Source organism: Anopheles gambiae, chromosome 2 (genome assembly GCF_943734735.2).
Source record: "Anopheles gambiae chromosome 2, idAnoGambNW_F1_1, whole genome shotgun sequence".
NCBI lineage: Eukaryota > Metazoa > Arthropoda > Insecta > Diptera > Culicidae > Anopheles > Anopheles gambiae.
This window is the reverse complement of record NC_064601.1, coordinates 38757310-38784211: the sequence shown is the minus strand read 5'-3', so window position 1 is coordinate 38784211 and position 26902 is coordinate 38757310. Positions and strand designations below refer to the sequence as shown.

The 26902-nt window shown below is 46.3% G+C and overlaps 1 protein-coding gene across 12 annotated transcripts in view; it reads right to left on the bottom strand.

The window, feature by feature from the left end:
• LOC1274206 (tight junction protein ZO-1) overlaps positions 1-26573 on the bottom strand; it is a 46990-nt gene extending 20417 nt beyond the window's left edge. For 5 of the 12 annotated variants that reach the window (XM_061641669.1, XM_061641671.1, XM_061641673.1 and 2 more), the window contains exons 1-3: positions 25818-26572; positions 20106-20157; positions 11759-12440 (exon numbers count right to left, since the gene is read on the bottom strand). In XM_061641669.1, coding sequence (XP_061497653.1) covers positions 11759-12440; positions 20106-20157; positions 25818-26265 — 1182 coding nt within the window. In that variant the 5' untranslated portion in view covers positions 26266-26572. Of the gene's footprint in view, positions 1-1609; positions 2322-3872; positions 4106-6962; positions 7959-11758; positions 12441-12608; positions 13281-16371; positions 16462-20105; positions 20158-25817 lie in introns of those variants that run through there. The other 7 variants (XM_061641676.1, XM_061641674.1, XM_061641675.1 and 4 more) reach the window with 7 other exon arrangements.
• Between the last annotated feature and the right edge of the window lie 329 nt (positions 26574-26902).

Genomic DNA, 26902 nt, shown 5'->3' with positions numbered 1-26902 from the left:
AGCTGTGCAAGAGAGCCTGTTTGCCAAGATTGCAACCACCGTGATTAATTTATTGATATATTGCTATGATGCAAACGCGTGCCATTCGAGCAGTATTTAAACATTCCGAGTGCAAGAAGATGGCGGTGTTTGTGTGTGTGTGTGTGAGTTTGAGGATCAAATCCATTGCAAACGGGTTGCGAACGGACACATACACACACACAGGCGCCAAAGATTAGCCATTTAAAGTTGTCATTTTTCTAGCAAAGCCATTTCCTTCCATCGATTACTGTAATGTCCTGTCTCTGCGTGCTGTGCATGCTAAAGCATGCGCAATGCAAACATAGTCGATGGACACATACCACACTGTTATGCTGAGTGTGGCATGACTTTATGCTTTCCACCAGTTGCGCACATTGCGCACTAATGGGTCGGTTGCAGCGTGACGAAACATCAATTTTTGCAGACAACACAAACTCCCACAAGAGTGCCATGTAAATGAAGGGTTAATTACAGGGCTCGGGTCAATCGGTAATTAGGAGTAGATCATTGCAATTTAAATGTGCAAATCCAATGCATTTTTAACTATTACTTGGAATCTAAAGGCAGGATATGTTCCCATAGTTTAATAATAAATCATAACTGACTGATTGAAATAGCAGCATACATCCCACATCACACATTATAGAAAGAGAAAGGACAATCAACATCGTTCGTTGGACGTTTGCAAACATTTGCCAACTTAAGTGCAGCAATGCATTCGTTTGCGCGAAGGAAAGAATCCTATGCCGGGGTTGGATCGGATGAAAAACGCGTGCTAAGCTAAAGATAAACGATGGATAATGGTTTCCTCGCGAAAGCCAACGCCCGTCTTGAGCGGCAAAGCGACCCCATCCCACCGACGACGGGAAGGAAGTGCACCGCACGGAGATACGCATCGTCTCGAGACGCAGCCAGTATGCAGTACGCAATGCAAAGATGCTGCAACTGCAGCTGCCGGGGCAGTGTAATAATGATCCACTGGTGCAATGTGCAAGGTAACCGGATTCGCGGCCAGTGTGCGCGCGCGCGCGATAAAAACAAACCGACTGTGAGCCAACGTGTGCGAGTGTTTTATTTCTCTCTTTTTACTTCTTTTTTTATACATAAATACCAACGATATGGGGCTATGGAATAGAGGAAATGAACGCTCACTTCAGCCCTCCGATGAATCGCTGCCATTGTGTATGACCATACACTGTGGGGTAGACGGGGCGCGATATTTAATCCCCAGTTTAACCGAAGGCGACATTAAGCGAGATCTGTTTCAAGCAGGGCCCGAAACGTGTATCTCTAGGCGAGCTGCGTGTGTCTACGATAATAATAAGACAGCGTTCCGCATGGGCCAGGGGGGCATTTAGCAAAAAAAGAGCCGGGCCATTCATGAGACCAACCCGATTTGTGACATTTTTCGTTTCAAGCGCTTCATGCGCTACAGTTAAAGACTGTTTGTAAACTTTCGGTTTCGTATAAACATTCCAAACCCGTGGACGACATTCCTCGTTCCATTGCAGCCGCCGCCGCCGCCGCCGCGTAGAATGTGCTTGCCCCGTAAACAAGGCATTAATGCTCCCCTCCTCCCCTACGTTACCTGCGAGTCGCTGTGAAAGTGGTTGTTCGGCAACTGGTTGCCGCCGCTCGGCGACCCGAGCATATCCATCATCATCCTGCTGTACTCCCCCGCCCCTTTACGAATAGGACCGGGTCCGAGGGGCGTACCGCTTCCTTCTACCACCGGTCACAACCAGACCCGACGCGCTGGACACTCCGGATCGCTGTACACATCAACAACTGTACCGATAATTCTGTTACTGCTACTGCCGCTGCTACTGCTGCACCTAAAACAGGTGCGTTCAGCATTCCTTTCGATTCACCGCCACCGCCACCCGGCACACCACGGCACACCCCCACACCCACGCACGAGACGCTTCTTCGCTGGTTCTGGTTGGTTTCTCGGCTCGATAGAAAGCAGCGAGCCACAGCGAGGTAAGCGAGTGGAGTGTGGGTTTCTATGTCTCGAGCGAGAAAACCTTGAATTTATAATTCAGCCCCGGGGCGAAGGAGCGGAACCGTGGCGGACCAGTATTTGTGAGTGGTTTGGGCGTTGGGCGGGATGTGTCTGGCGATTAGTTCGAGGTGGGTCGAGCAAATAATCATAAAGGTTCGGTCGGAACACCGCGTCGTTGATTAATAAACTAAGAATTCGTTCTTCGTTGCACTAAAATTCACTTTTCACTTCGGATCACTTCTCGCCTTGGCCAGTGTGCGATCATCCAAGGCACAGAGAGGTACGTTGTTAAGACCTACGAGGGAAAGGGAAATATTTTATGACGGTTGCGCTGTCGGCCCGGCAGGTACACCGCACCACCACCAAGCCATCACTCCAGAATCACCAGCATCACCAACATCAACATCATTCTAAACGCTCCAGGCTCGGACACAACAAATCTTAACCGACGGGACCAGCGCATTAACTCGACGAAATGCACATAGAATCCGACCATGCACACACACACACACACATACACACAAACGACCATCAGAATGAGCGTCAAACAAAGCAGAAGACCCGGCGAGGGTGGCGTTCCTTCCCTATATCGATGTGGATGTGGAACCGCAAACGACCGAGACCGGTTTATCTTATGTGTGTTTTTATTTTCGTTCCGTCCCCGTCCCACTCTTTTATGCTGCCGTCACCGTCACCACCATGGCATGCTTCGGCCAAAGGAACCAAAACTTCGAACACAACTGGATTTTTGTTTGTACCTGTTGATTTGGTAAAGCAACGAGGCGAGAGTGTGAGAGAGAAAGATACATTGGGTGACGAATATACACCCTGTCACTCTCACTCACACACACACACATATATACACTTTGGCTGCGGGCTCCTGCAGAGGGGTTCCTTTTTCCACCCTTAACCAAAGCTCGCACACATACACAGGCACAAACACCACGTCGAATATGCGCACACCACGCACAAAGCTCACGTATGCGCACGGACACGCAACGGCCTACTGGCGTGCTTGAATTTCTTCAATCGCCATGGCGACGCGGTTTGCTTCGCGACGACGATGACGACGAATGAGACAGCGAATCGGGCAGCTTCCAAAGATTTCAGGCGATGACAGTGATGATGATGATGATGATGATGATGATGATGATGATGATGATGATGACGGTGGGATATTGCGTTGCTTTTGCTCTCTTTCGCTCGCACACACGTTTGCCATACACACACACTCATTCCTTTGGTCGCGAAATCTTAAGAAGCTTTTGATTTTCTTCCCTTTCTTGTAATTTTGTTGTTGTTGTTGGCCAGGCGCGGTGTTTCGACGAACGTTCTCTTTGCCGAAGCGCAACACACCCCTGAGAGGATACACACACACAAGACGCGTACACTTCTTTTCTCCTGTCTTGATTGTGTGTCTTTTTTCAGTTTTTTTTCTTCTTCAGCCTCCTTCAAGCATCAGCCCCAGGAACATTGGCAAACTATTTTCAAATGCTATTTAAATATGCTTTTGTAAAGCTGCTATTCTTCGTCATGAGCCACGACGGACTCTGCAGGATATTTTCACGAATTATGTACTGACGGACGCCCGGACACACATGCACACTGCGAACAGATTCATTCCAGCATCATCTTATGGGAATTTTGCAGCGTGCTAAAACTTCAAGTGGACGCCACGCTGCAGACCCTTCGGGCAGAAGAAGGAAATCAACTTATCGATGCTGGTCGCGTCAAGACAATCATTCATTTCCAAATTTTCTATGCTCATTTTCACCCACACACATGCACACACACACAAACATACCACAAACGCTATATAGGCAATTACACGAGAGATCCTTTTTACCGTACTCATTCACCCTAAATATACAAGATTATCCTGCTAAAACGAATGCACATTTTGGGCACGGTTGCCAACCACATACACTACGAACAGAACCACCAATAGCACCGCTTACACCAGAGTCAGCACAGTCAGAAATTAAAAGCCCACGGGCAAAAGAAACCACGGCCGCGCAGGATCACGCGACAGACCCTTGCCGACCGCTCGGAGACACGAAATAAAATGGACGACGCGAGCGATTTGATTTGGACCCCGGTCCAAACGAGCCGAGGGAAAAAAGCTGGCCTATTCGCTTTCTCTCCGCACGCACTCCTTCAGTTGCTCTCTGTCGCACACCGTCATCGTCATCAGCATTGCCATCATCGCGTCGTGAAGTCGCAGGCATGGTTGATTTATGAAAAAAAAACCACGACCCAACAAGGGTCCGAGAAACGAGAGCGAGAAAGAAGGAGAGAGAGAGAAGGAGAAAAAAAGAGAGAGCCCGCAGTCATTTAAAAACATGAGACGCAACAGGCTTGCGAGACACACCAACACACATGCACAGTCCCCTTGGTGGCCCTTCATCGACAAGCGTTTATTTGCATTAGAAAAAAGAGACAGACAACAAGAGAGGAAAAGGGCAAAGGGACGGTACGAGAGTGAGATAGAAAGAGAAAGAGAGCTAGAGAGAGAGAAAGGGAGGAGAAGGGAAGAGCGAGATAGCGTCGTACCAACATAGGAATGCGATATTTATGTTCGTACGGCCAGCAGAAAAGCTTTTCGCGTTAATCTTGCTGCGTACAAAACGCTGCAACGGCAGCGCTGAAGCTTTGGGTGCACCAACTGCATACACCGACTTGTAGCCGGATTACCAGGCAAAGGGCAACACGGGTTGGCATTGGGTGTGCAAGACCGGGGCACCGAAGGACGCTGGAGGGAAGCAAAGATTATGAATTCGCGACAGGGCCCGCCCGATCCGAAAGGCGGCGAGCTTATCGTGTGAGTCACGGCATTGCCAAAGCGGCAACACTTGCACAGCGTGCCGCAGGAATGGTGTGTTGTGTATGTGTGTATGGACGATGGAATGGCCACACTGGGCATCGTATTTTTTGCCGGTTCGATCGTAGGATCATGCAATGGAACTAACCAGCAGTTTTAGCCTTTTTTCTATATTACAATTATCTATAATTTGTTTCTACAAGTCTTATAAGAGTGAAGAGCAATGATATCTGTTTTTTAATTGCTAATAATTATTGACGCATCGAGTCTGTTGTAGATTTAATCCCAAACATTCTCAGAAACAAGGATTAAGCAAGATAAAACTTTTCTGGTGCCAGGATATTATTATAATACCTAAATTTAATTCTTGAATTAATATTAAATAAAACAATTATAGGTAATAATAGGTAAGTCAACCTTATGTAGTAAAAAAACAACAGTAAACGTTTAAACGTTAAAAAAACGGAAAGAATAAAATTCATATTACACACAGTAATACAAATACGTACAAATCGATGAAATTTATTCTGAAACGATACGTGCTTTCAATAATACCGATTTAAATCATCCCCAAAACCGTCTCAGCTGCAAGCATGATCCACAACAACGTGCCAAAAATATTCCTCTCTCTTCCTGAGCGGCCGAGACCGAATTCTTCGCCGATGACGTTTGTCGTTGGCAATTCTCTGAGACGATTCTGCTTTCTGTTCTTTGTTGTGCTTCCAATACACTACAATCCACACGCTAATAAAAAAGGCAATTCTTTCATAGAAGAATACATGTCTGCAAATTTTATTACCAGATAGTATTTGCATAACATACAGAGGGAAAAGTAAATAAATAAAAAAACTGTAAGGTAAAAGTAATAAATAAATAAGAAAGTAAAATACTTTACATTAACAAAATAATGCGATTACAAGAAACTGTATTTTATTAGATAACAATTGTTTCGTACAAACAAAATCAGAAAAATGGATAGCCCGCATTAGGAGCACAAACACATGCGCCACAGGGTGCGATTGACGAAATGGTAGTTGACAAAGGTCAAACCGTCATCTTGAGCTTGATTCGTTTTAACCCCTATCCGAAGTGGCTACTGTTGTTGCATTGTTACGAAGAGATCAGAGAAGCAGAAGCAAGCAAAACGCATGCTATTTTCTGTCCATTTTCATTTTTTTCAGTAGTTTCATTTGTGCCAAAAACCAATCGGCACACATCGCCATTTATCAAAGTTTTATATCTGTTAAATTTCCATTCCAGTCACAATAACCTTTCGCAGCCAGAATGATCGTTGGCAGCCGGTAACACCACCACCACCACGGACACACCCGTACGAAGTTCGCTAAAAATATAAGTCAATATTGACAGACGGACAGCAACGGACGACAGTAAAAAAAAATCCCCCCGAACGAAACACCCAACCACAGCGTGCCTCAAAAAAACCGGTGTGTTTTAAAAACTTTTGCTCCGTCAACCATAAATCCTTGGCTTGACGGAGGATTTTTGGCTGTTTCGTATTGAATTTACATAAAGAAGGTTTCGCTTCGCTACGTTCGTTTGTTCTGCGAGCCTCTCCCCGCGTGCTCATTTTGCATATCGTCGAGAAAATGAGAGTCGTCACCACGGAAGAAACACAGAACGAAAGACTTTAACGCCCGACCCTACGACGAATGGTGGAGACAGACAGGGAACCCCACCCCGCGCTTCTGGTCTGTGGTCTGTGAGAGATTTTTGGCACACTCAAACAAACGTTAAATTTTGAAGAATGGTTTGCTTTTTCCTTGTGCTTTTTTTGTTGCTCGATTTCAAAAGCACGTAAATTCTCTTCAGTCATAGCACAGTTTAAGGCGAATAATGCCACGTAAAGCTATTTTGAAAAGGGGAGAGAACGGGCAGTTTTCCATTAATTTGCTGCAATTCAGGTAGCTTCACTAATAGTTAAACTTATATTTTCTAACATAGTGTGTCCACAATAATATAACCTCAAACATATAATAACCCATATTAGCAACTCAATTTGAGTTTGAGAGCATCATAAATATTTCAACTTTTTTTTTCCAAATAAATCATGTTTTAAGAATCATTTTCACAATTCAAACCGCTTTAAGGGCCTACCTGCTGCAAGCGTTTCTGGAGATTATGATGCTGTACCAATTGCATACCGTTGGGCTGATATTGCTGTTGCGTGTATTGCATACCATTGGGTGGATGATAGTGCTGTGCCAATTGCATACCATGCGGCGCTATGGTTCTATTGCGAACAGTACCGTTGTAGTTAGGCAGTCCAAGCGGATGCAGATGCTGCTGCTGCTGGTGCTGTGGCGGCGGCGATCCGTAATAACCCGCGAGCCCGGCTGGATGTGCACCCTGCTGCTGATACGGCACACTCCTGAACGAGGCAGGCAGCGTACGGTAGCGTGCCATTTTGTCTGCATCCTCCCCGCGGCCGTCGAGGTGTGCCGGGGTTTTGAAGAAATGTTCCGCAGGGTAAAAGTTTTTCGTCGTTATGGCGGACGAAACGTACGAGTTTCGTTTGCGCTTCCCCTTCAACGAGCCCGAGCAAGATTTGCGACGGTGCCGCTGGCTGCCGCCACCCCCGTCCGAGCTGTGCCCGGACGACTTCACGATGCTCTTGACGCCCACATTTGATTTGGGCGTACGCCTTATCCACTTTGGCAATTTCATTCCTGCTATGCGTCACACCGTCACACTGGGCAAGTTTGCTCGAAACACAAACCCCAAAAATCACTTCATTCTTAAACCGTTTCTTACAACAGCATTTACGTTTCTTCGATTCCTTCAAGCAAACACTTGCTACACACACACACACACACCCTGTTTTTCGGCAACACCGCCGTCTTCGCGCGCGCGTTCCACTCCGGCTAATTAAATTAGAACAATCTCATTTCCACCGTTTGCCGGCAGGCGCACAACGCTCTAAGAAAACAAACAAGAGAACAGCACCGTTTCTTTTTCAACGACGACTCAAACACACGCGGTCGCACTTGAAAAAGGAAGCGGGGAAGGCATGAAGCCACAAGAAAATTGATTTTCTTATACGCTTGCAATTCGGTACGCCCTCCAAAGCCAGCTAGTAGTTCAGCGTACAAACAACACGTATATGTATGTATGTGTGTGTGATCGGCCAGTGGCTTATGAATGGAACAAGCTGACCTTTCAACCCCTTTTACACTGCCCAACACACCGCCCCCTGCACCATTGTGTACGCGTTGTGGTCAGTAGCTACGATTTGCGATTTCATCATAATTTCACGCACGAAGCACATCACGGCGGTCCGATTGACCAACAGCACACACCGTCACACAAGCAAAAGGTAAAAAACAGATATGCGCCACTAATTTCGGAGGTTCGGAGGTTCAAGTAAAGCCACCGAAAGAACGGTAACGATTATGGATGAGGTTTGTGAAGGCCACTGGTCGGTGCTAGAGTATTGCCGGTTGTAGTTTCGATTTTCTTTCGGCACCACACTCTGCTGTAAGCCCTAATCGCACTATGAAAACGCCCCTTTTCGATACGCAACAGTAAGCTCGAGGAGTGCGGATGTTTTTAAAATTTCAAGCAAAAGTAATGCTTCTGATTTTAGTATTTTTAAACTGAGTATTAGTCATATTTCTGGACACTTCTTATGGGTATTTTAAGAACAATAAACTACACAAACTGTCTACTAATACTTTGCACTTTAACAGACAAACTCAACACTACGAAAAAGCATAAAGATCAAAAAAATAACTTTTTAGTCCCCTTAAACTGACACGTTTGTGTCGAAAACTGACGTAAATTGCATATCCGAACCACCGAACGAAACAAGGACACTTTACACATTCACGCCACTCACAAACCGAAGTTAAACTGCGCTGTACAGGCCAAAGGACTAGAACTTTTACGCACGGCGTGCTAGAAACGACTGGCTGCTAGAAGCGAAGTGTTACAAACGACACGCGAGATATGGCACACGACGACCGCGTAGTAAAAAGCACGAGACTTCGTCCCATCGTCGTACTCGAAGCTGTCGTACTGGCTGGCTGGCTGGCTGGCAGGCTAGCCGGCCCCTGTCGTCTTCGTGGTAAACGTTCGCTGTCCATGAAAATGGAAAATCGTTTCCACACTGCTATCGCTCGTGAAAACAACACCATCGCACCAGCAGCAGCGACTCACACCATCGCTGAATTTCCACCCTTCGCCGTGCGCGATATAGCCGCGATGATATGGTGGATAACCCACGAGTGCCGCGACTGTTTTTTTATCGAACGCATGGCACAGTTCGTCCATGAGGTTGGTTCAAAAGCCTTAGGACAATTGTACAAAATGTATTGCCAATTTATTTAATATTAAAATGAAGCACTAATTGTTGTCATTATAAAGCTTGTTGTCATAAGCATTATAAATGTTTAGTTTTGGTAACCTTTTTGTAGTTAATCCACAACAGCAACTTTACATAGCAGGAATGTCAGAGTTACTTTAATGAAAACAGTACTAAATTAGTATTTTTTCTCCACAATGGATATACATTTCAAACAAATGCACGTCCCAAAAGAGCCATGTAAAAACGATGTTCTTTATAAAATAATAACAACATGAATTACATAGCCTTTCTTTACCAAAAAAAAAAACGCATAAATAGGTTAGTTTTTATTGAAATGTTTTGTGTTGTTATAGACAATGTAGTAATGATTATGTTGTATATGAAAAAAGAAGCCTTATTCTGTCATGATCGTACGGCTTTAAACTTAATTTTTCAAAGCTTGTGCAAAAAAGATATGATATTTTCACAAACAAATAATGCTGTATAGCACAGAACTACCACATCAACCAAACATGCTTGTCCAAATAATATCGACTACAGGGGCAAGTTTGTCCCATCGTAGGCAATGCGCTTTCTCCTGCATTCACCCGCGTGCTATCCGCTACAAAGTGTCTTCTTTTGCCCCCTGCGCGTCTAAACTCACCCAACGGTTAAAGGACGAACGATGGTACAACCACCCTCTCCTACACCTGAACGTCGGGGAGTGTTTGCCGCTTCACGTGTGTTCAATTCCCTACCGATCCTTACCGTCATCATCACCCCCAGAAGTCGAAGCGGCAAAATGTAAGAAAAAAAAGCAAACACGATACATTCTATCTCGAACGGTGTGAACCTACTGTAAGCTACAGTTTCGTAGATGCAGGAGCAGGAAGAGAACACAACCTCCCCCTGTAGCTCACCCACAACCACCGTGTGAGGTGAAGCCGGTCAACTGGCTGGCAAAACCGTCCAACAATCCAAACGTGACCATGCGCACTGCCAATGTTTTCCTTTGCCGAGCAGCGTGCACTAGGAAGGGGAGGATGGATGTAACGATCCCTGCGCTCGGGTCAGACTTCCGATTCCGATATACAGTACTTCCGCTGGCCCCGCGGGTGGCCTACAGCCTACCCTTCCCTCCCGTCCAAGTCCGAGTGCACTTCGGGAGGACAATTACGATGCCTAGACGCCAGTTAACCGACCATATTGCTCCGACACGCACGAGCAAAAACAAGATCAAACGCACACGCACAACGGTTGTGTCCGGCACAGACATGGATTGAATTCAAAACGAAGGATCCGTCTGCCGGTTGCAGAAAGGACAGCAAGGTAGGCAGGCAGGCTGGCAGCCGAACAGTCCACGTCCTCGTTGCCTTTCAGTTCAATCCCCCACACCGCCCGTGCACTATGCGCGCTAGGTTATCGTCCTTCGATCAATGACCCGCTCTCTCCCTTTTTTCTCTCCACGTGTCTCGCGCATTGATTCGGAAGATATCCTCATCGAAACGTGTGCTCCTGTGCGGCTGGTTTCGATTGATTGGATTTTTGTTGGTTAATTTACACCCATATCCTTTTCCATTGCCACTCGAATTACACACACACACACACACACGTACACAAGCGCATCACGTACACAACCACACCGCCGGTCAGAGGGTAGTTTACGAGAGGGGAAAGTAAAGTGTGATGACTCTAAGCATGGATCCCCTATTTTAGGGCGAGCAGAATATGTTCAACTAGCGTTATCCTGTGCCATGAAATGCTGGCGCCGCATAGCAATGTTTCCCGCCCCGGCCAGAGGAGCAAAATGCGTCGCCGTACGCCAGCGCACTATATTCCCACATTTCTGCTGCACAAGTATGTGTCCTATGTGGGTTTGTTATTGTTTTATTTTCCACTCTTTAGCATAACGCGGCAATCCCTTCGAAAAACTGGGTGCGTAACCTTCTCTCTCTTTCTCGCTCTGACACTCTCCGTCCCTCTCTGCTTCACATTCTTCAATTGGCGAATCCATTTGTTGACGGTCGGTATGGGTGTGTATGTGTGTTTGGGGCAGGCAAACGCCTTCAACCAGGCCGCGCCCGGTGCATACAAAATTAGCATATTTATACGCCGGACGTAATACAATTAAGAACCAGACCAGACGGTATGACTTTTTGAATAATAAACAAACATGGAGTGGCAAATGGAGTACGAAAAAAAAATCCCCACCGTAGGATACGCGTGTGCCATGCAGCAACATGGAAGAGGAATCGATTTCTCGAATGAGTGTTTATTTGTAGCAAAGAGATTACAAGACGAACCAAAACGATGTAAAGCAGCGATTGCGAGGTGTTTGTTATGCTGTTGCAAAACATAGTAAAATGACCATCATTGCGCTTTTCACTGCTTGTTTTTAGACGTTTTTTTAACTAGTTGGAAGTTGAGCAAGAAGGATTTACACCCCATCCAGCACTGTCTTGAAAACGCCTGAAGGTAGGCAATGCTTTTGAAAGTCCATTAATTAAATTGCATTATTTTGTTCCTCCACCTTTTCGTAACATTGCATAAACGGTACAAACTGACTAGCGAAAAGAACAAGAATAAATCAACATTTCGGATTACTTACCGCCTTCTCGTCCTCCACCACCTGATCGGCCAGCACCTCGATCGCATCGTTCACCGACCGGTACGTTCGCTGCTCCTTTTTCGACTTGCTGCGGAACAGGCTGGCCGTTTTGTTCTTCAAGTTAAGTCGCCGATCAGTCGTGCCGCCAAGGATTTCGCCGAACGGCGGTGAGCTGAATCGCTTTGGATTAAAGTAGGAGTAGGCGGCCGATTCCGACTTCTGCAGCCGCTTGTTCGACGGCGGCAGGTGGTGCCCTTGACCCAACGCCTGCCGGATACTGCTGAGGACGCTGGCGTCGGGCACACCGCCATTAACGGTCGCGGAACCAGCGACACTACCGCCGTTCGATGGTTGATGGTTGTTGTTGCTTTGGTTGTTGCTACTGCTGCTACTGCTGCTTAACGCTGAGTTGTTAAAGTTATTGTTCGAAACGGCAAACTTGCTCTCGCCGAGCTCGATGTGTGCTGCCGCCGAACCGACTAGCGCTTTCGATGGTAGCTGTGGGATCGGTGGTGGTTGCTGCTGGTGCTGCTGTTGACTGCTGGCCGCTGACACGGTGGCCGAGATGAGTGATGATCGGCGGGAGGAAACGGTATTACCGATCGGGACTGTCGTAGGAGTTGGTGTCGATGTACCACAGTAGCTTGTACTTCTACGCGACCGATTCGAGTCGATTGTATCCCTTTGGGTAAGGAGAGAGAACATAAAAGAAGAAAACTATTAATAAAACATCCATTGCAAATAGGGAAATATGTAATGCAAAAGTAAGCCTTATTTGTTGTAAGAAAGCCATTTAAATACAAATCAGACACGCAAAACAAACCCAATCCGTTCCACACTTCCAGCATACCTTTTCCGAAACTGTGGACTACGAAAAAACACGGGACTGATCGGCACGAAGTAGCCCAACTGTGGTGGACCACCGTCGGGCGGATGGTAGGCCCCGATGGCGGTCGGGGTGGGCACGGGCGTACAATCGTCCGTACAGTCTTCGTCCGTGGTCGTCGCATTGCTCGTGGACGTTGTTACACTGTTCAGGAAATGTTCGTCCGCATCATCACCGTACGATATTGCACAGTTTTCCGGCACCGTGTAGCAGGACAGATTGGAAACAGGGCGCCGACAGCCGGGATAATCGCACTGTGTACCATCGTAACCCGTGAACCTTTTCATCTGGTGATAGTCCATTTTGTGTCACTTTTAGGAGTTGTTTTACCCACTTTACTGTACACAAAATGATGTCTTTAATTACATCTACCACGTTCGCGAAGCTCTGCGTTAAAAGTTAATTCTCCATCCAGTTAATCTTCAACACAAAACGGTTCTTCAGAAGAACATAACGCCAGAGTTAAATTTCTTGAGCGCACCTAAAAAGCAAGGAAGCATACACCGGCAGCATCGATCAACCACATTACATTCGACAAAACGACGCTAGGAATGTGGTCGTTAGCGAATGGGACGAAATACGCTAACGCCTGGCACACGGTTATTGCAGCGAAAACGAAACACCTTCTCCGTAGGGGACATCCCTAACGCTCTCTTCGTCTGTGTCCCATTCATATTCTTTCGTCGCTCGCATCTATAGACACACACACATCCACACACAAAACAACAACAATCCATTTCTTTTTGGGTTTTGTTATGCCTATTGCTGCATTTGTCGCATTCTTGAAATTATTTCGTGTTTTTTTTTTCTGTCTGTCTGTACACATACTTTCGTACAGGGCAAGACCACAAACCAATTTCTCAATGGGAAAAAATAGAATCAAGCAAAGGGAATGTTTTTATCTCTTAGAGACATTTCATGGGTTTTAGAGACAGCTTTTCCGGATACCTGCTGTGCTCAATATTTTGCTACAAATATTGCGAAAGCTCGCAATTTCATATTCAGTAAATTGTTTTGTGTAAAAAAAAATTTTATGTGAAGGAAAAAAATCTATCTCTATCGTAAAATATTGTACGATGATTTTGCTCTTTATGAGCAAGCATCATTTGGAAATCACTTTCACTTCTCCAGTTCCTCAAACATGTTTTAATGGCGCTGCAGGCTGCTCCAGTTTTCACTGTGATTGATTTTGTTTTTACTCAACACCCCCCCCCCCCTCCATTTCCACCCCCACCTGAGGTCACGATGGGAAATTGAAATGAAAACTAATGGCATTCGTGAGAGCGAGTCGGCCAAAACTGATCACGAAGATGATCATGATTGGTGGGTGTGTGCCGCCGTGGCGCAGAGTGGTGAAAAGCATTAGCAGCATTATACATCTTTCCGTTCAAACTGCCTGAGCCAATCTGATCGATTGAAACAAACGGTACATTTTCGATATCGGTACAGCTTATCATCCTTCCTGTCCCGGCCACGGATACGGAAGCGCGAACGAAAACGTGGTAAAAATGGCGCTACTATGAAGTAGCGAATTATCAAGCAACAGTAAAAACATTTAAATCATCTCTCCTCCACCACCGTTTCCCTTCTCCATCTACCCCCGTTGAAACAACCCCTTTCTAGCACTCCAAAAACAGGGCGAATAAAAATATCACACAGTTGCCCTAAAAATAATACCACATTTTAGCTTGCCGCCCCATCGACGGGTTGAAGAGAGAACTGCTGCCGAACCCGTCGGAACAGTCATCGACACACCCGATGTTGATGTTGGACCACATATGGACAAACATAATACAGACAGACAGCTGAGCTTATTAGAGACCAGCCCCGATGGATCGCACACCGCACATGATGGAGTTTCGCAGTCAAATCGCTGCGCTGGCCTGGCCGCTTCGCTCGAATGATCGCACTTCAGAACGATACGCGGGGCACAACGCTGAAACACACATCCACCAGCAGCAGAACGACGACACGCACAACCATGCATAGGAATGAAGCATTTTATCTGCGTAAAACTAACATGCGAACGAATTGTGCAACGCGAAGTGCTTCTGCCTAACGGCGATGCAGGAGCATGGTGGAACCGATCGAATTTCGAACAAAATAGGTTCAGTTTCACATAAGCTACCGTGTGATGATCCCGGCACGCATTCTTGTGCTGCTGGCTGTTGTCGTTTTCCCATTTCCCTGATTGCTTTACATGCGGCCAGTGAAGCTCGTGGTTACACTTTACTTTGTTTTAAGCCATACCATCATCTCGCTTGTTATTCTAGTGTTCCGGTCATTTGGGATCGTTACTTTTTCACACAAAACTGTAACCATAAGAAAAAACAACAGAAAGAAGAGCGTTTAAGCATCATCAGCTGAACAAAAGTAAATCTAATCGTTTTCTGCATATCACAAACGTGACGTTGTTACATTACTTCACTCATTCTTGTTCGACACTATTTTTACACTCTACCACTTAACATAAATTACATTCATCCACCTCTTTTGCTCCATTTAAGCTCCGTTTCGAAGATTGCTTGATTCTATCGTTCGCCTAACATTCATTCGTTTCAAAAAGTTCCCATCATTCACGGCGTGTGTCCGCAATTGCGCAATCGAAATCAGTTCGCTTGGAGGAAGAAGCGGGCGCACTTGTTACACTTGCCGCCTTGAGAGTGCTAGCTAGTGGCCACGGTGCCTGCAACTGCAGGCGATGCACAACTGCAACTGTCTGCGGTGAAGGAGTTTGTCTAAATATAAATGTAGACGGGTGGTGCGGTTTCGTTCTGGATAGGCGACACTTAAGCGCCACACAGGAACGGCGCGCATTCAAATCGGTGGCGCATCGAGGAAGAGAGCATCGCCAGAGCCAGAGTGTGAAAATATAGGTTGAAATCGGGTATCGGTCGCGGCCGCGCTGTCATGTGCATTCATTTAGCCGTATAAATCATTTAGAGTGGAGAGATGGAGATGATTTATAAACTGCCATAGAATATGGGCCTAACAACCCACTGGACGGAATGTGGTTGAACAAATAAGCACACAAAAAAACACGATGAAACTTTGCATGCAAAAAATATGGACCGATAAATATGAGGACAATAAAAGAAGCAAACGTTTACTGCTGTTTTTTGTAACACATTTTCTTGTACAGTGTGTATGAACTTTGTACTTCTTTGTTCCGCCAATATGGCCGGCACTATAAACAATGTGTCGCGCGGTACGAGGTGTTACGATGATCTAGCGCAAAAACACAAAAATCACGGAAAACCCACTATCACTGCTTATTCACGGGACATTGCACTGTGCACGGGTGTGCGATCACGGCAGTCAACCAGTCACCGCGTTTTTCGCAACTTTTCCACCGTCTGGTGACAAAAATATACTTTTCCGTCTGGCGGCCACACTTTGCTCTTGTTTTATTTTGTGCTTGCCCCTGCTTATAATCTCACTTTTCTTTTCGATCTTTTTGCACGCATTTTGTTGCTGTTTCGTTTCACAGGAAAAAGCGCACAAGCTACAACCACCACAAAATAGTTGCTTCAAGGGACAGTCTGCCATAAGAATGTTATGGAACGTGACAGAATTGAATGTTGTTAAATTCAACACAACAAATACAGCAACCGCACAGCACGAACGAACACTATTTTTGCCCTGTTTTTGTATGCATTTCACGTTCGTTTTAATGCATAAAAATGATTGAAATCTGCTCACAACAGAACGGGAAAAACAAGTCAACCTGACGCTAGAGACACACACGAGATCTACACCGCGTTCTAGACAAACCGAATCGCGACTGGCCACGACCAGCAATCCGACCGCGTGCGTGCGTGAGAGGATACTGCTTCCCCCGGCGAGAAAGGCCAGGTTTGATCTCGAGCAGATCCTCATCATCTGCGCACACAAAAAAAACCCTCCACTCGAAGATGGGTATAGCGTGCGATGGGCCGGCGCGAGAAGCATCACAAGTGAGTGAGTCTCCCCAGCAAAATACAACCTCCCTCTCCTCTCCCGCCCCTGCCTGGTGAATGGCCTCTTTCCGTAAAATGGTGATTGAAAAAGCAAAACCAACCAAAACAACAACAAAACAGAAGGGAAAAGAGGAAGCCCCAAACCCATGTGTTCTAATTTAAAACATTCGGCTGTCGGCAAAACTGTCACGACCGGAGGCGAAACACGATAATCGGTTTCATCGCGTCGCGCATACGAAGCGCGTCACACAAACCGCGGCGTGAGAGGCTTGAGTGAATCAATCGCCCGGCAGATGAACCCTCCCCGGCCGCCCCAACGGGTTTTTGCCGGGATGACTAGGCAGGAGCATCACGACGTACGTGGCTCGCCCGTGGGAGACGTGAAAAGTGGACAATTGACAAACGCAGTTTCGCGATGATCAGTTCACTGAACACACACACATACTAATGTGCTCGCTTGCCTGGTGACGCTTTGAACCAAGTGGCCAGTAGTGAGTGACCGGTAAATGGAAGGTAATTAATAAATTTAACTCATTTCGCTCTTTGATCCTACCAATGCAATAGCAATGCGGTTCGCGATCTTGTGAGTCAGTAACTCGCTCTACTGACTCACAAGATGAAATCAGGCCTAAATAGTAAGCTAACACTGGGGCCCTTCACGATTCTAGTCAGTTTTTTGTATGGAGTTTGACAGCTGGAGGCTGAAATCATGTAAACACTCCATACAAAACCACACACAAAACTAGCCTGTAATTTTCTTCTTCTTCTTCTTTTGGCTCAACAACCGACGTCGGTCAAGGCCTGCCTGTACCCACTTGTGGGCTTGGCTTTCAGTGACTAATTGATTCCCCCCCATAGCAGGATAGTCAGTCCTACGTATGGCGGCGCGGTCTATTTGGGGATTGAACCCATGACGGGCATGTTGTTAAGTCGCACGAGTTGACGACTGTACTACGAGACCGGCTGCAATTTTCAGTCTAGATTATTCTAGCCTCAAAGCTAGAATTAGATTCGAGTACCTGCTCAAAAATGGCAAAAAAGGTGGTGTTTACATTTATCCCAAGGTGCATTAAAGAGATCTGGTGATAGAATCTAGAATCAAAGTGTATGTAGCCCAGGTGGTCTCATAGCATGTTTTTATAAACAAATTTGAATATCACTTTTTGACAGGATGGGTGAAAACTTTTGTTCAAACAAGCTTTCTGGATGCTTGACTAATACTCAACACACTCTTAAAATCTTCATTCAGAAGAAGAAGCGATAAAAATCAACCTTCTAAATTCATACACCTTGGGATAAGCCCACCTGTATATTATACACACTTAGATAGCTGCTCGAAAACTGCTATACAATGCAAACAGCTGACAGGCTGAAATTTCAGCCTAAGAACTTAAAACGGAAAGGACCCCACTGTAAGGATAACACTCGTCCTAGAGCTAACAACGGTAAATGCCAATAAAATGGAATCAATTGATTAAAAGTCATTTACTTCCATGACTTTTTAAAGGCAAGTGGATACAAGATCCTCCTTTTTATTGCTTGCTTTTCAATAATTTCATTAAAATATAAAAAAATAGTACAAACTCATCAACTGTGATCATTTTATACGCTCACTTTATTCCACGATCTTTTAATAAACACAAGTGCGCAATAATACGCTGCAACATTGTGTTTCAATGTAACATTCGTCCTTTATTTATGTTGCTCAGAATGATCGCTTTAAAGCATATTGGCAGTATCTTTTTGTTATTTATTTCTAGAAGCTCGTAAATCATACAACGTTTTGTTGAAGTAAACACAAACAAAGCCATACGGAGATGGTGATTGTGCTAAACGATCTGGTAAAGTAAACAGAGTTCTTCAATTCTACATAGAACCGAAACCGTTGATTTGCTGCGATCAAATGAATTTGGCTCTGAATAGGCCACACATTACATCACAAGCAGTGTCCCACTTTTGGGGAAGGTTGACCAATGCTGCATGTTTCATTGAAAAGAACCCAAATCAAGTCCATTTGTGAGAGTAAACGATCAACAAACCACAAAAGAACGAATAGCGACAAATTTTATACCAACAAAAAAGGGCCCATACATTGATGGTAGAAGCAACACACACACACACAAACAAGTGCTGCTTCCGGCCACCCGACCGGAACACGGAAAAAAGTCATTAAACTGCAGCCGATTAAAGTTTATTTACGGAGTGTGAAAGAGTTAACGCGGGCGCCCGTCTATCTCCCCGTGTTTCTTCCATAATGTGCCCCGTCTTTCCACCGACCGGGCGAGGTCGGGCGGGTAACCACCAAAGGCTAAATCGCATCGTTTTGCTTCTTACCTCACCACCACTGCTTAATGCTCTCTCGCTCTCTCTCTCTTCACCCTTTAATCCACCACCAGACCCTGCCAGAGCTTGCATCAAAAACCGTTGACCGAGGGAACTGCATCGTTGGCTCCACCGTGGGAAACACTCGCCCCGTCCTCGATCGGGGGGCCTAATGCCGGTGTTTCTAATCCTTCACTGGTTAGGTTTATTTGTGGGTAAAGTCACACTATCCTTCTATTTCTACACTGGGTAACAAAAGTCAAAGGTAACGATGACAGGGTGGTTTAAATATTTAATGCATCAAAGCGCATCACAAGCACTTGATACGTCTCTATGTGTGTGTGTGTGTGTATGTGGTGTCCTATTCTGCAGCCTTTTCTAGAACACAGGCTGTTCCACACACCAACTTGATGCCACACACGCCTGACACAGGTGTAGTGCTGAAAAACGAGCTCCCTGTTCATACGTCGTCCTGGGGCACCATATCGCATGTTTACACGTGCTTCATTAACCTACATTAACAGGACTCTTAAGAAAAGGCTACCCTCCTCACACACGTTCCAATGTTGACACACCGTCCGACGGGAACTAATTTAAAAAGGCTCTGTACATAACGAAAAAAACACATCAATTTCAACCCTGCCTGAACTCGGGTGTGCTCGGGTTAAATGACCTACACCACGGGTTAATGGCTGCAGAGGAACTAGCCAGCAATTGATGCTCCTTGATGATATCAAATTGCAGTGACAGTTGCAGCGTACAAAAACAAGGAAAAAAATCCCACATTGGGCAAAGCGAGAAGTTGCTAAACACCTTGATAAAAAAAACACGGACGGAGTTTCTTGGCCATGTGCAGATGCACCAGATGGTAGAAGGTCACCTTTCCACGACCGTAATAAGCAACGCGTGTGTGCATGTATCGATCTCGTTCCTGTCTCTTTGTCGATGTTTCCTGCTCCACACAATAATTCCCAAAATTATGCTAAAGTTTGTTCCGGTCAAAACGCACGATCGTCCTTTCGTTTTATTATGCTGCTTGCTACTTCTTCCGTACAACAGGTGGGCCACACACACACATAAACACACTCCCTGTTGTTCGATGTTTCGTGCGTTTTTGGAGTAGAATGAAGGAACGCTGATAGGAGAAAAAATCGTTTTTGCTTTTTCAGCAGCGCCTTACCTGCCATTCTTGAGTGACGAATCATCGTGCGTGACTCCAGACATATCTGTCCCTGAAATTCAGAAAAAAAGAAAGAAAAGAAAACCATCAATAGAGCAAAATTGAAATATTCTCGTTCTTTTGACAGTGGTAGTTGGGTGGTAATAACGTTGACATCACCATGCGAGCTCACTCGACACAGTTCGTTTGCTGGAACGTGGAACCTTGATGCAATAAGGCAGGCCCCCTTCTATTACCGGCGGAGCCTGTTACCAGGGGAGTGAGAGAGCCGGGCAGAAAAGAGTTCGCAAGGAAATATGACCACAAACCAGCTGCGAATTTCGTTTAAGTTGCATCGGAGGAACATGAGCAGAGCAAAACCCGAGCATAGCAACAAGCGTGAGGAGAGAAAGGATCGCGGGTAAGAGGTGTTTCTTCTCCAAACTGGCCTTGACGCGGCACGGTGGTGTCGGTCAGGTGTGTATCTTGCCTAACTCACACACACACACGCTGCACAGTGGAGCAAAGCTTGCCGAGAGCTCTAATAACACGGCAGTTAGTATTGCTTCTAGTCTCTCTACTTCTCCTTCTTGGGTACACCAACCCTGACGAAGTACTCCTCTTCTTGGGTTGAAACAATACGAAAGGAGGTTTAGCTTCTTGTATACATTTCTACCTTCACAGCTTAACCTAGCCGTGTCATTCTAAACCGGAGGCTTCTCGGTCCGAGCCAGTTGGAAAGGTTAGTCTACAGCGGCGGAGCGCCAGGGATGCCTCCATCCCCCCACCAGCGAGAACGAACCGAATAATAAATTTCCAATTGTGCTTGCTCGATAAGCGGAAAATAATGGGCGACCGTTGGGAAAACCGGAAGATCCGCATCAACAACCGCACCGCGTGGCGGCGACCCCGGTCAAGATCGGTCGATTTGTGCAAACCGTCGGGGGGAAAGGCCGGCTCTTGGAGTGCTGGCGGACGAGCGAGTGTTTGCCCACGCTCGGTGAGGAAAGATGAAATTGGTCTGGAGAACTTGGACCGCGGACAATGGGCTGGGGGAGGTTGAACTGTGTGCCATTCTCGTGGTTTGGGTTTAATGAGTGCGAGCTTCGCTTAATTAAAAATGGAACACCTTCCGTTGCAGTCATTTGGGCTGGGTTTCTGCGGTGAAATTCTAAATGACGCTTTGGTTTCGGTTGCCGCGTTCGAGACAGGTCGACGGAAATGGCCAACAGATCTGTCTGCACACCGGTGTGTGCAGTGGCGCAGATAGGTGGCACCGAGAACAGTGTAAGAACATAATTTAGCAGCATAACCAGAAGGGAAAATTAGTGAGCCGGGGGGTTGAGATTGTTCTTTGTTCAATTATGCTTTGAAATGGTGCAAAAAATAATAAAGCAACCCTTTATTTATAATCTATTGTAAATTAAGGCTCATAATTCTTCGCCAAAATTACAGAGCCACCGAACGTTAATGTTAAAGACAGCTGGATTTATGACATTGTAATCGGTTTGAATGCTATAAAAAAGATTTGGATAGAAAACGATAGTAAAATCTAACAGACAAGAGAATGGTAGCGAAAATTGTCGTTCTAATAGGAAACTGCGTAAAAAACGAATTTGATTCTATCTAAAGCGAAATCTATGCCTTGAGTTCTCTCTAACCCAAATTTGTACTGTAGTCGTTTTGACTGCACGAATGATTTTGTAACGATTGATGTTGCAAAGACTAGCAATGGCTTTTTTAAAATACTACAAATATATCGGTATAATCACACAGCACATCCACTAATAATGCGTACGAATGCGTACATGTTAACCTCACTACAGTAAACTGTTGGAGTGTGGTGCCCTTGTTTGTAAACAGTCTAAACCTCACCACAGTCATCCAACTTGCCAAGGCAAAGGCACAGCAAAATTGTCAGCACAAACCCCTTTTATGCCTACAATTCTTTATAACCCAAACAACGTGTTTTTAACAAAATGTGCTTATGCTGTGCAATAAATGCTAACATAGAGAGTGAGAGAGCGAGAGAGCGAGAGAAAGAGAGAAACATTTGCCACTTCCGCCCAGTATGTCAACATTGCAACGAAACATATGTAGATACAGTTGGCAAAACAGTTCGATTAACCTACGGCAACAATTCGGCCGGGGGTCCGTGTAATCAGCATTCCGAACGAATGGTCGATTACCGGCACATCACAACGGGCTCGTAAATTTATTACTTCATTCTTCTGCCTTTTGAGGACAACTCGGGATCGCGAACGCTCGCCAAAAGGGGAACGACGAAAGCAAACAGGGGGTTGCCACCGCAGCCAACACAGCTCTAACAATGCACTTCATTATCGATTGATGCCCATCGACAAAATGAAGGTGTGTCCCGATTACTGGTCTTACATTTTCATCATTTATCTATGCATACAAACACTCCCCCAACCAGGCTAACCCTTTAGGGGTTGGATGGGTTGTTTGTTCGATGAAAAAATCAAGCTACCTTGGTCACAAAATCTGTTGTGTCCCCACATGCCCTGTGCGCCACGCGGCGTGTGCGTGTTTCGTTTCAAATCCGCCAGGAGACAATTTATCTCCGCTGCACTTCTCAGGTCCATAAAACCCCCGGGTACTGTCACCGTTTCTACCCTACGTCGCTCCCACATCCCAAGTAAACTCCACGCATGAAATGAATTGCTCATCCATCAGAGTCATGCTCCAATGGAGTTTGCCAATCGTCTCACGGGCAGAAGAGTTCGTTGTTTGCATACTGAATGAGGGTGGAAGAGGATCGTTTGGGGGAAAAAGTACACACACACCGAACTCAGACACACACACTTGAGCACTTTTTCGGTGGTTGAAATTGTCGTGCCATGCTATACGAAGCAGAACAAATTGTTGGCGAGTTGTTGGCCACAACTTTTGTGTGACTCCAGGCCCGATGGTGTTGTGCTCACCGCCCGGTGTCGCTTGTGCTGAGCTAATCGAAACATTACACCGCAACGCCATACCGCAGGGAATTAAAACGTGCCAAACTCACCACAAACCAGTCCCGACCGTCCGGTGGAGTAATTGAGTTTTGAATAGTTTTTTTTTCAAATGATGTAAAATTAATTGATCTCGATAAGGGGCATGGGTTGGGACACAGTAACCGGCCAGCCAATGGCGGGGCTAATTTCGTTAGTTTACGGGGACCTGGCCCTGGCTTCGATAAAGCTTTTGTGTTTGTATCATTTTATTTATAACCCCTGTTATACCGTCCCATACCGTCTAAAACCAATCCAATTCTCGAAGGCTTTGTCCACCTTAGCACCTATGGAAGCACCTTCGAACAGCTTCGGTGTCAGAGCACAAGACGACACGCAGCCGCGTTAGGCTACATCGTTGGTTGAAGGCAATTGCCGGAAGGCCGGAGTGCCGCGCGCTGTGGTTTTTGTGTGGATTCTTGGTTACACTGTGTGTTGTTACATCATTTTCTGGTTGGCTCTCAACAACGATCTTCCCCGTTACAAGTTTCTTTGGAAAACAAAAACTACTCTCAAGCTCGCTGGCGTGAAAGTCGCGGAATAAGCAATGCTTTTCCATCTACAGCGCGGCATCGGCGGTCTTCTTTCTTCCTCCGTTTCTGCTCGTCTTCATCCATTCTTCTGTGCTTCATTTCCTGTGCTTCCCGATCCGCCCGATCTTCGATGATCATGATCATTAAGATCGTCAACACTGTAACCAGTGTGCCCTACCTCCTACCCTTAAGGTCCCATACCCTGTGCTGATGGATACTTGATAGTTTTCCATTCGTGCTGGACACTTCCACATCCAGTTTTTTTTTTGTTCTTCTTCATCAAGCTGAACCACGAGAACGAAATGATCGTATTGTTGCCTTAATTTTCTCAGGCTATACAAACCTTCCTCCCAGACTTCCTCGGCAGACTCTTTTCCTTTCTTCTCATCCAATCTTCTCCAGTGTCTCTCAGTGTCCAGATCACGGCAGAGGGACGATCGGTGGGCTCCTTCGCATCCAACAAGTGGACTAATTAGTCACCTTCTAGACTCCTCACAGCCATGGTGCATGGTGCTGCCCGGTGTTGGTATTTCCGGACGATCGTCGGCAACGACGCCCGGGCCGACAAACGGTATCAACAGGAAGTTGAGGAACCGGAATGATCGGGTGGCAATGGGAATGTTTGCTTCCGTTCCAACCGGTCGGATTCTTTTTCAAGACAAGGGGAAATGTGACGTATCATTAAGAGGCATTACGACATTGTTCGGCAACATAGTGTAGGGTGCGAGCAAGGGAAAATTGTGAGTTTTTGGCAATGACTTCAAGAGATGGATGTTCTATGCGGGCAACGTGTTATCAGTGGAAGCTATCGATCAAACAAACTGGGCTGTTGACAGGATGATAAGCAAAATCTTTCCTCAGTACAAAAGTATTCGAGTCTGGATCATCAAGCAGGCGTGGAGTTTTGGGCCGGCTTGAAGTTTGGATCGCACGGCTTTTCTTGCACTGCCCAGACTGGGGAAGCTAAATCAATGTTTATGCTCTCAGCATACACCCTATTGAGTGGAGTGTTCCTGGTCATGTTTCTCATTCGCCGGTTTCGGTGGGAATCATATCATCCATGCATTACGATCGCATCTCTCTTCACTTGCTGCTGAATTGTTGATTGTTTTCAATCGCATCATAACTTCTTGCGTTTTTTGCTTTTTCAGAAGTAGCCCCGAGAAGCAGCTACTTGCCGTTTCTCTCTCCCGCCCTCTCGATGGCTGTAAGTTGTTTATTTTTGTTCAGCGTCTAGCGTAAACCCTTCCAGCACCAGAGGGCAAAGTCGCTGCTAGAAGGGAACCGATCTCACACGCAATAGATCCGAGAGGCTCGTTACTAACACACACACAGACACACGCACGTGACTTGGATTGTGAGTGTGTGTCCGTGTGAGCATGGCAGCATTGAAAACCAACAGCGGCACACACCCCGAGGCAACGATAGAGAGTGGCCGTGGTGGTGGTGGTGTGGCCACGATCTACGAAGCGACATAAGACAGACGCCGACACAGACCCTTTTCCCCGGCCTCCGCCACCAACCCCCGATACCACCCAGCATATTAGAAAACTGGGAAAGAAAGGGAAACGGGCGACTCGGTCGGGTGCCGGGTTGGACAAATTGAAAGGAAAAATAATATGTGGAATAAAAAAAGCCCCTCGCGCCCGTTCGACCGGCCCCCGCCCGACCATAAGCAAAAGGCGCAGTGTGTGTGTGTGTGTGTATGCCTGCGTGTGTGCAATGCCGCTCGGTCGGTCGGTCGGAAATGAATTACATTCTGTGCTGTGGGATAATTTCAATTCATCCGAATTTCCTGCCTCCGTTGCGTACGGCCGCCATTCATCGCCATCCGACGGAGCTCTGCATCGTTTCCATGGCAACGAAGGCAAAGATCTCTTCATCAGTGGACGCGATGATGAGCCTGGGGCCGTGTTGTTGTGGTTGCTTTTAATGGAGTTTTCTATCTTCGCCGGAAAAAAAGCATTTGCCCTGCTGTGTGCTGTACTCATTTTCCATCCGCGCTGCCTTGCTGCAAATTTCACTAATGACACTGTTTCAGATACTACTGTTTACACATTACGGACAACAAAATTGGCACACTTTCGGCATCGGATGAAACGGAAATCGCACAGACACACGCACGCACGCACTGCCAAGCAGCACACTTTCTTCTCACTTTCACGCAAACAGAAAAATACACTTACCATCAGCATTGACGAAGGAGGCTACGACCGGCTCTGGATCTCCTGGCTGTACGATAGCCGGGTGGACAGCGCCAATGTTCAACGGAACACCGGCGCTAATATTCGCACCACCACCACCGTACCCAACACCGACTTGCTCCTCCTGCAGCTCCTCCTCCGCCTGGGACAGTTTATCGTTGATCAGGTCCGAAATTAGCTGGCTGCATTCGGACTCGATGGCGTAGCAAAACTGTTTGAACTTTTCGAACCCGTCGCGGGCAATCAGCTCGATTAGCTGATCGCAGCGCGCATCCAGGCTGGGCTCCCCGGTCAGCTGTTCCTCCTGGGCGACCGTGAGGACGCCCGCCTTCAGCAACACCTGCACCAAACTCGTACCGATCAAATCACGCACAATCGACAGCCGATGACGCATCAGCAGCGACCGCACTTCGCCCGTCTCGTCGGCCATGTTTTGCTGGCGAGGCTTTTGTACCACACACTACCGCCGTAAGTATTGCAGGAGGAGTAGCGCACACCAAATAAAAGCTAGCTTCTCTCGGTCACCCACATTGCCACGCCAGCCTGTATATGCAAACACTTTTGTACGTTGGTTTGTTTTTTATTCTACACCAAACACCCCGACCGCTAGGAAGTTAAATTAATGCACGAAACCGCGAAACGACGGCACGACACAACAAACGCGGCGCGACGCTTCGAGCACGCTACGGAGAAACGGCAGCTGCGTCTACCTGGACGCGAACATTTACTCTGAGCGCGCTCTCGCAGCGAACGCCCTCCAGCACGTCCATGGAGAGGATGCATCTCGGGTTTGGATTGCAGGGTTTTTGTGCCGCGTTTGCTGTTGGTTTAGATTACGTTGTGAAATAAATTCATTCAATCTTCAGATATCGTGTAGATCGAGAAGGATAACAATTGATGTGTTTTATGAATGTTTTGAGAATAAGCTTAAAGATTTAGTAATGAAATGTTAAGAAGCGATGTCGAGTAAAAAAAGTAAGTTAGTTGGTTAAGTTTTTATTGAAACCCTTTTTTATCAGGAAATGGAAAACATACGAATGGAAATACATCGGTTTGTGTTTATAAAA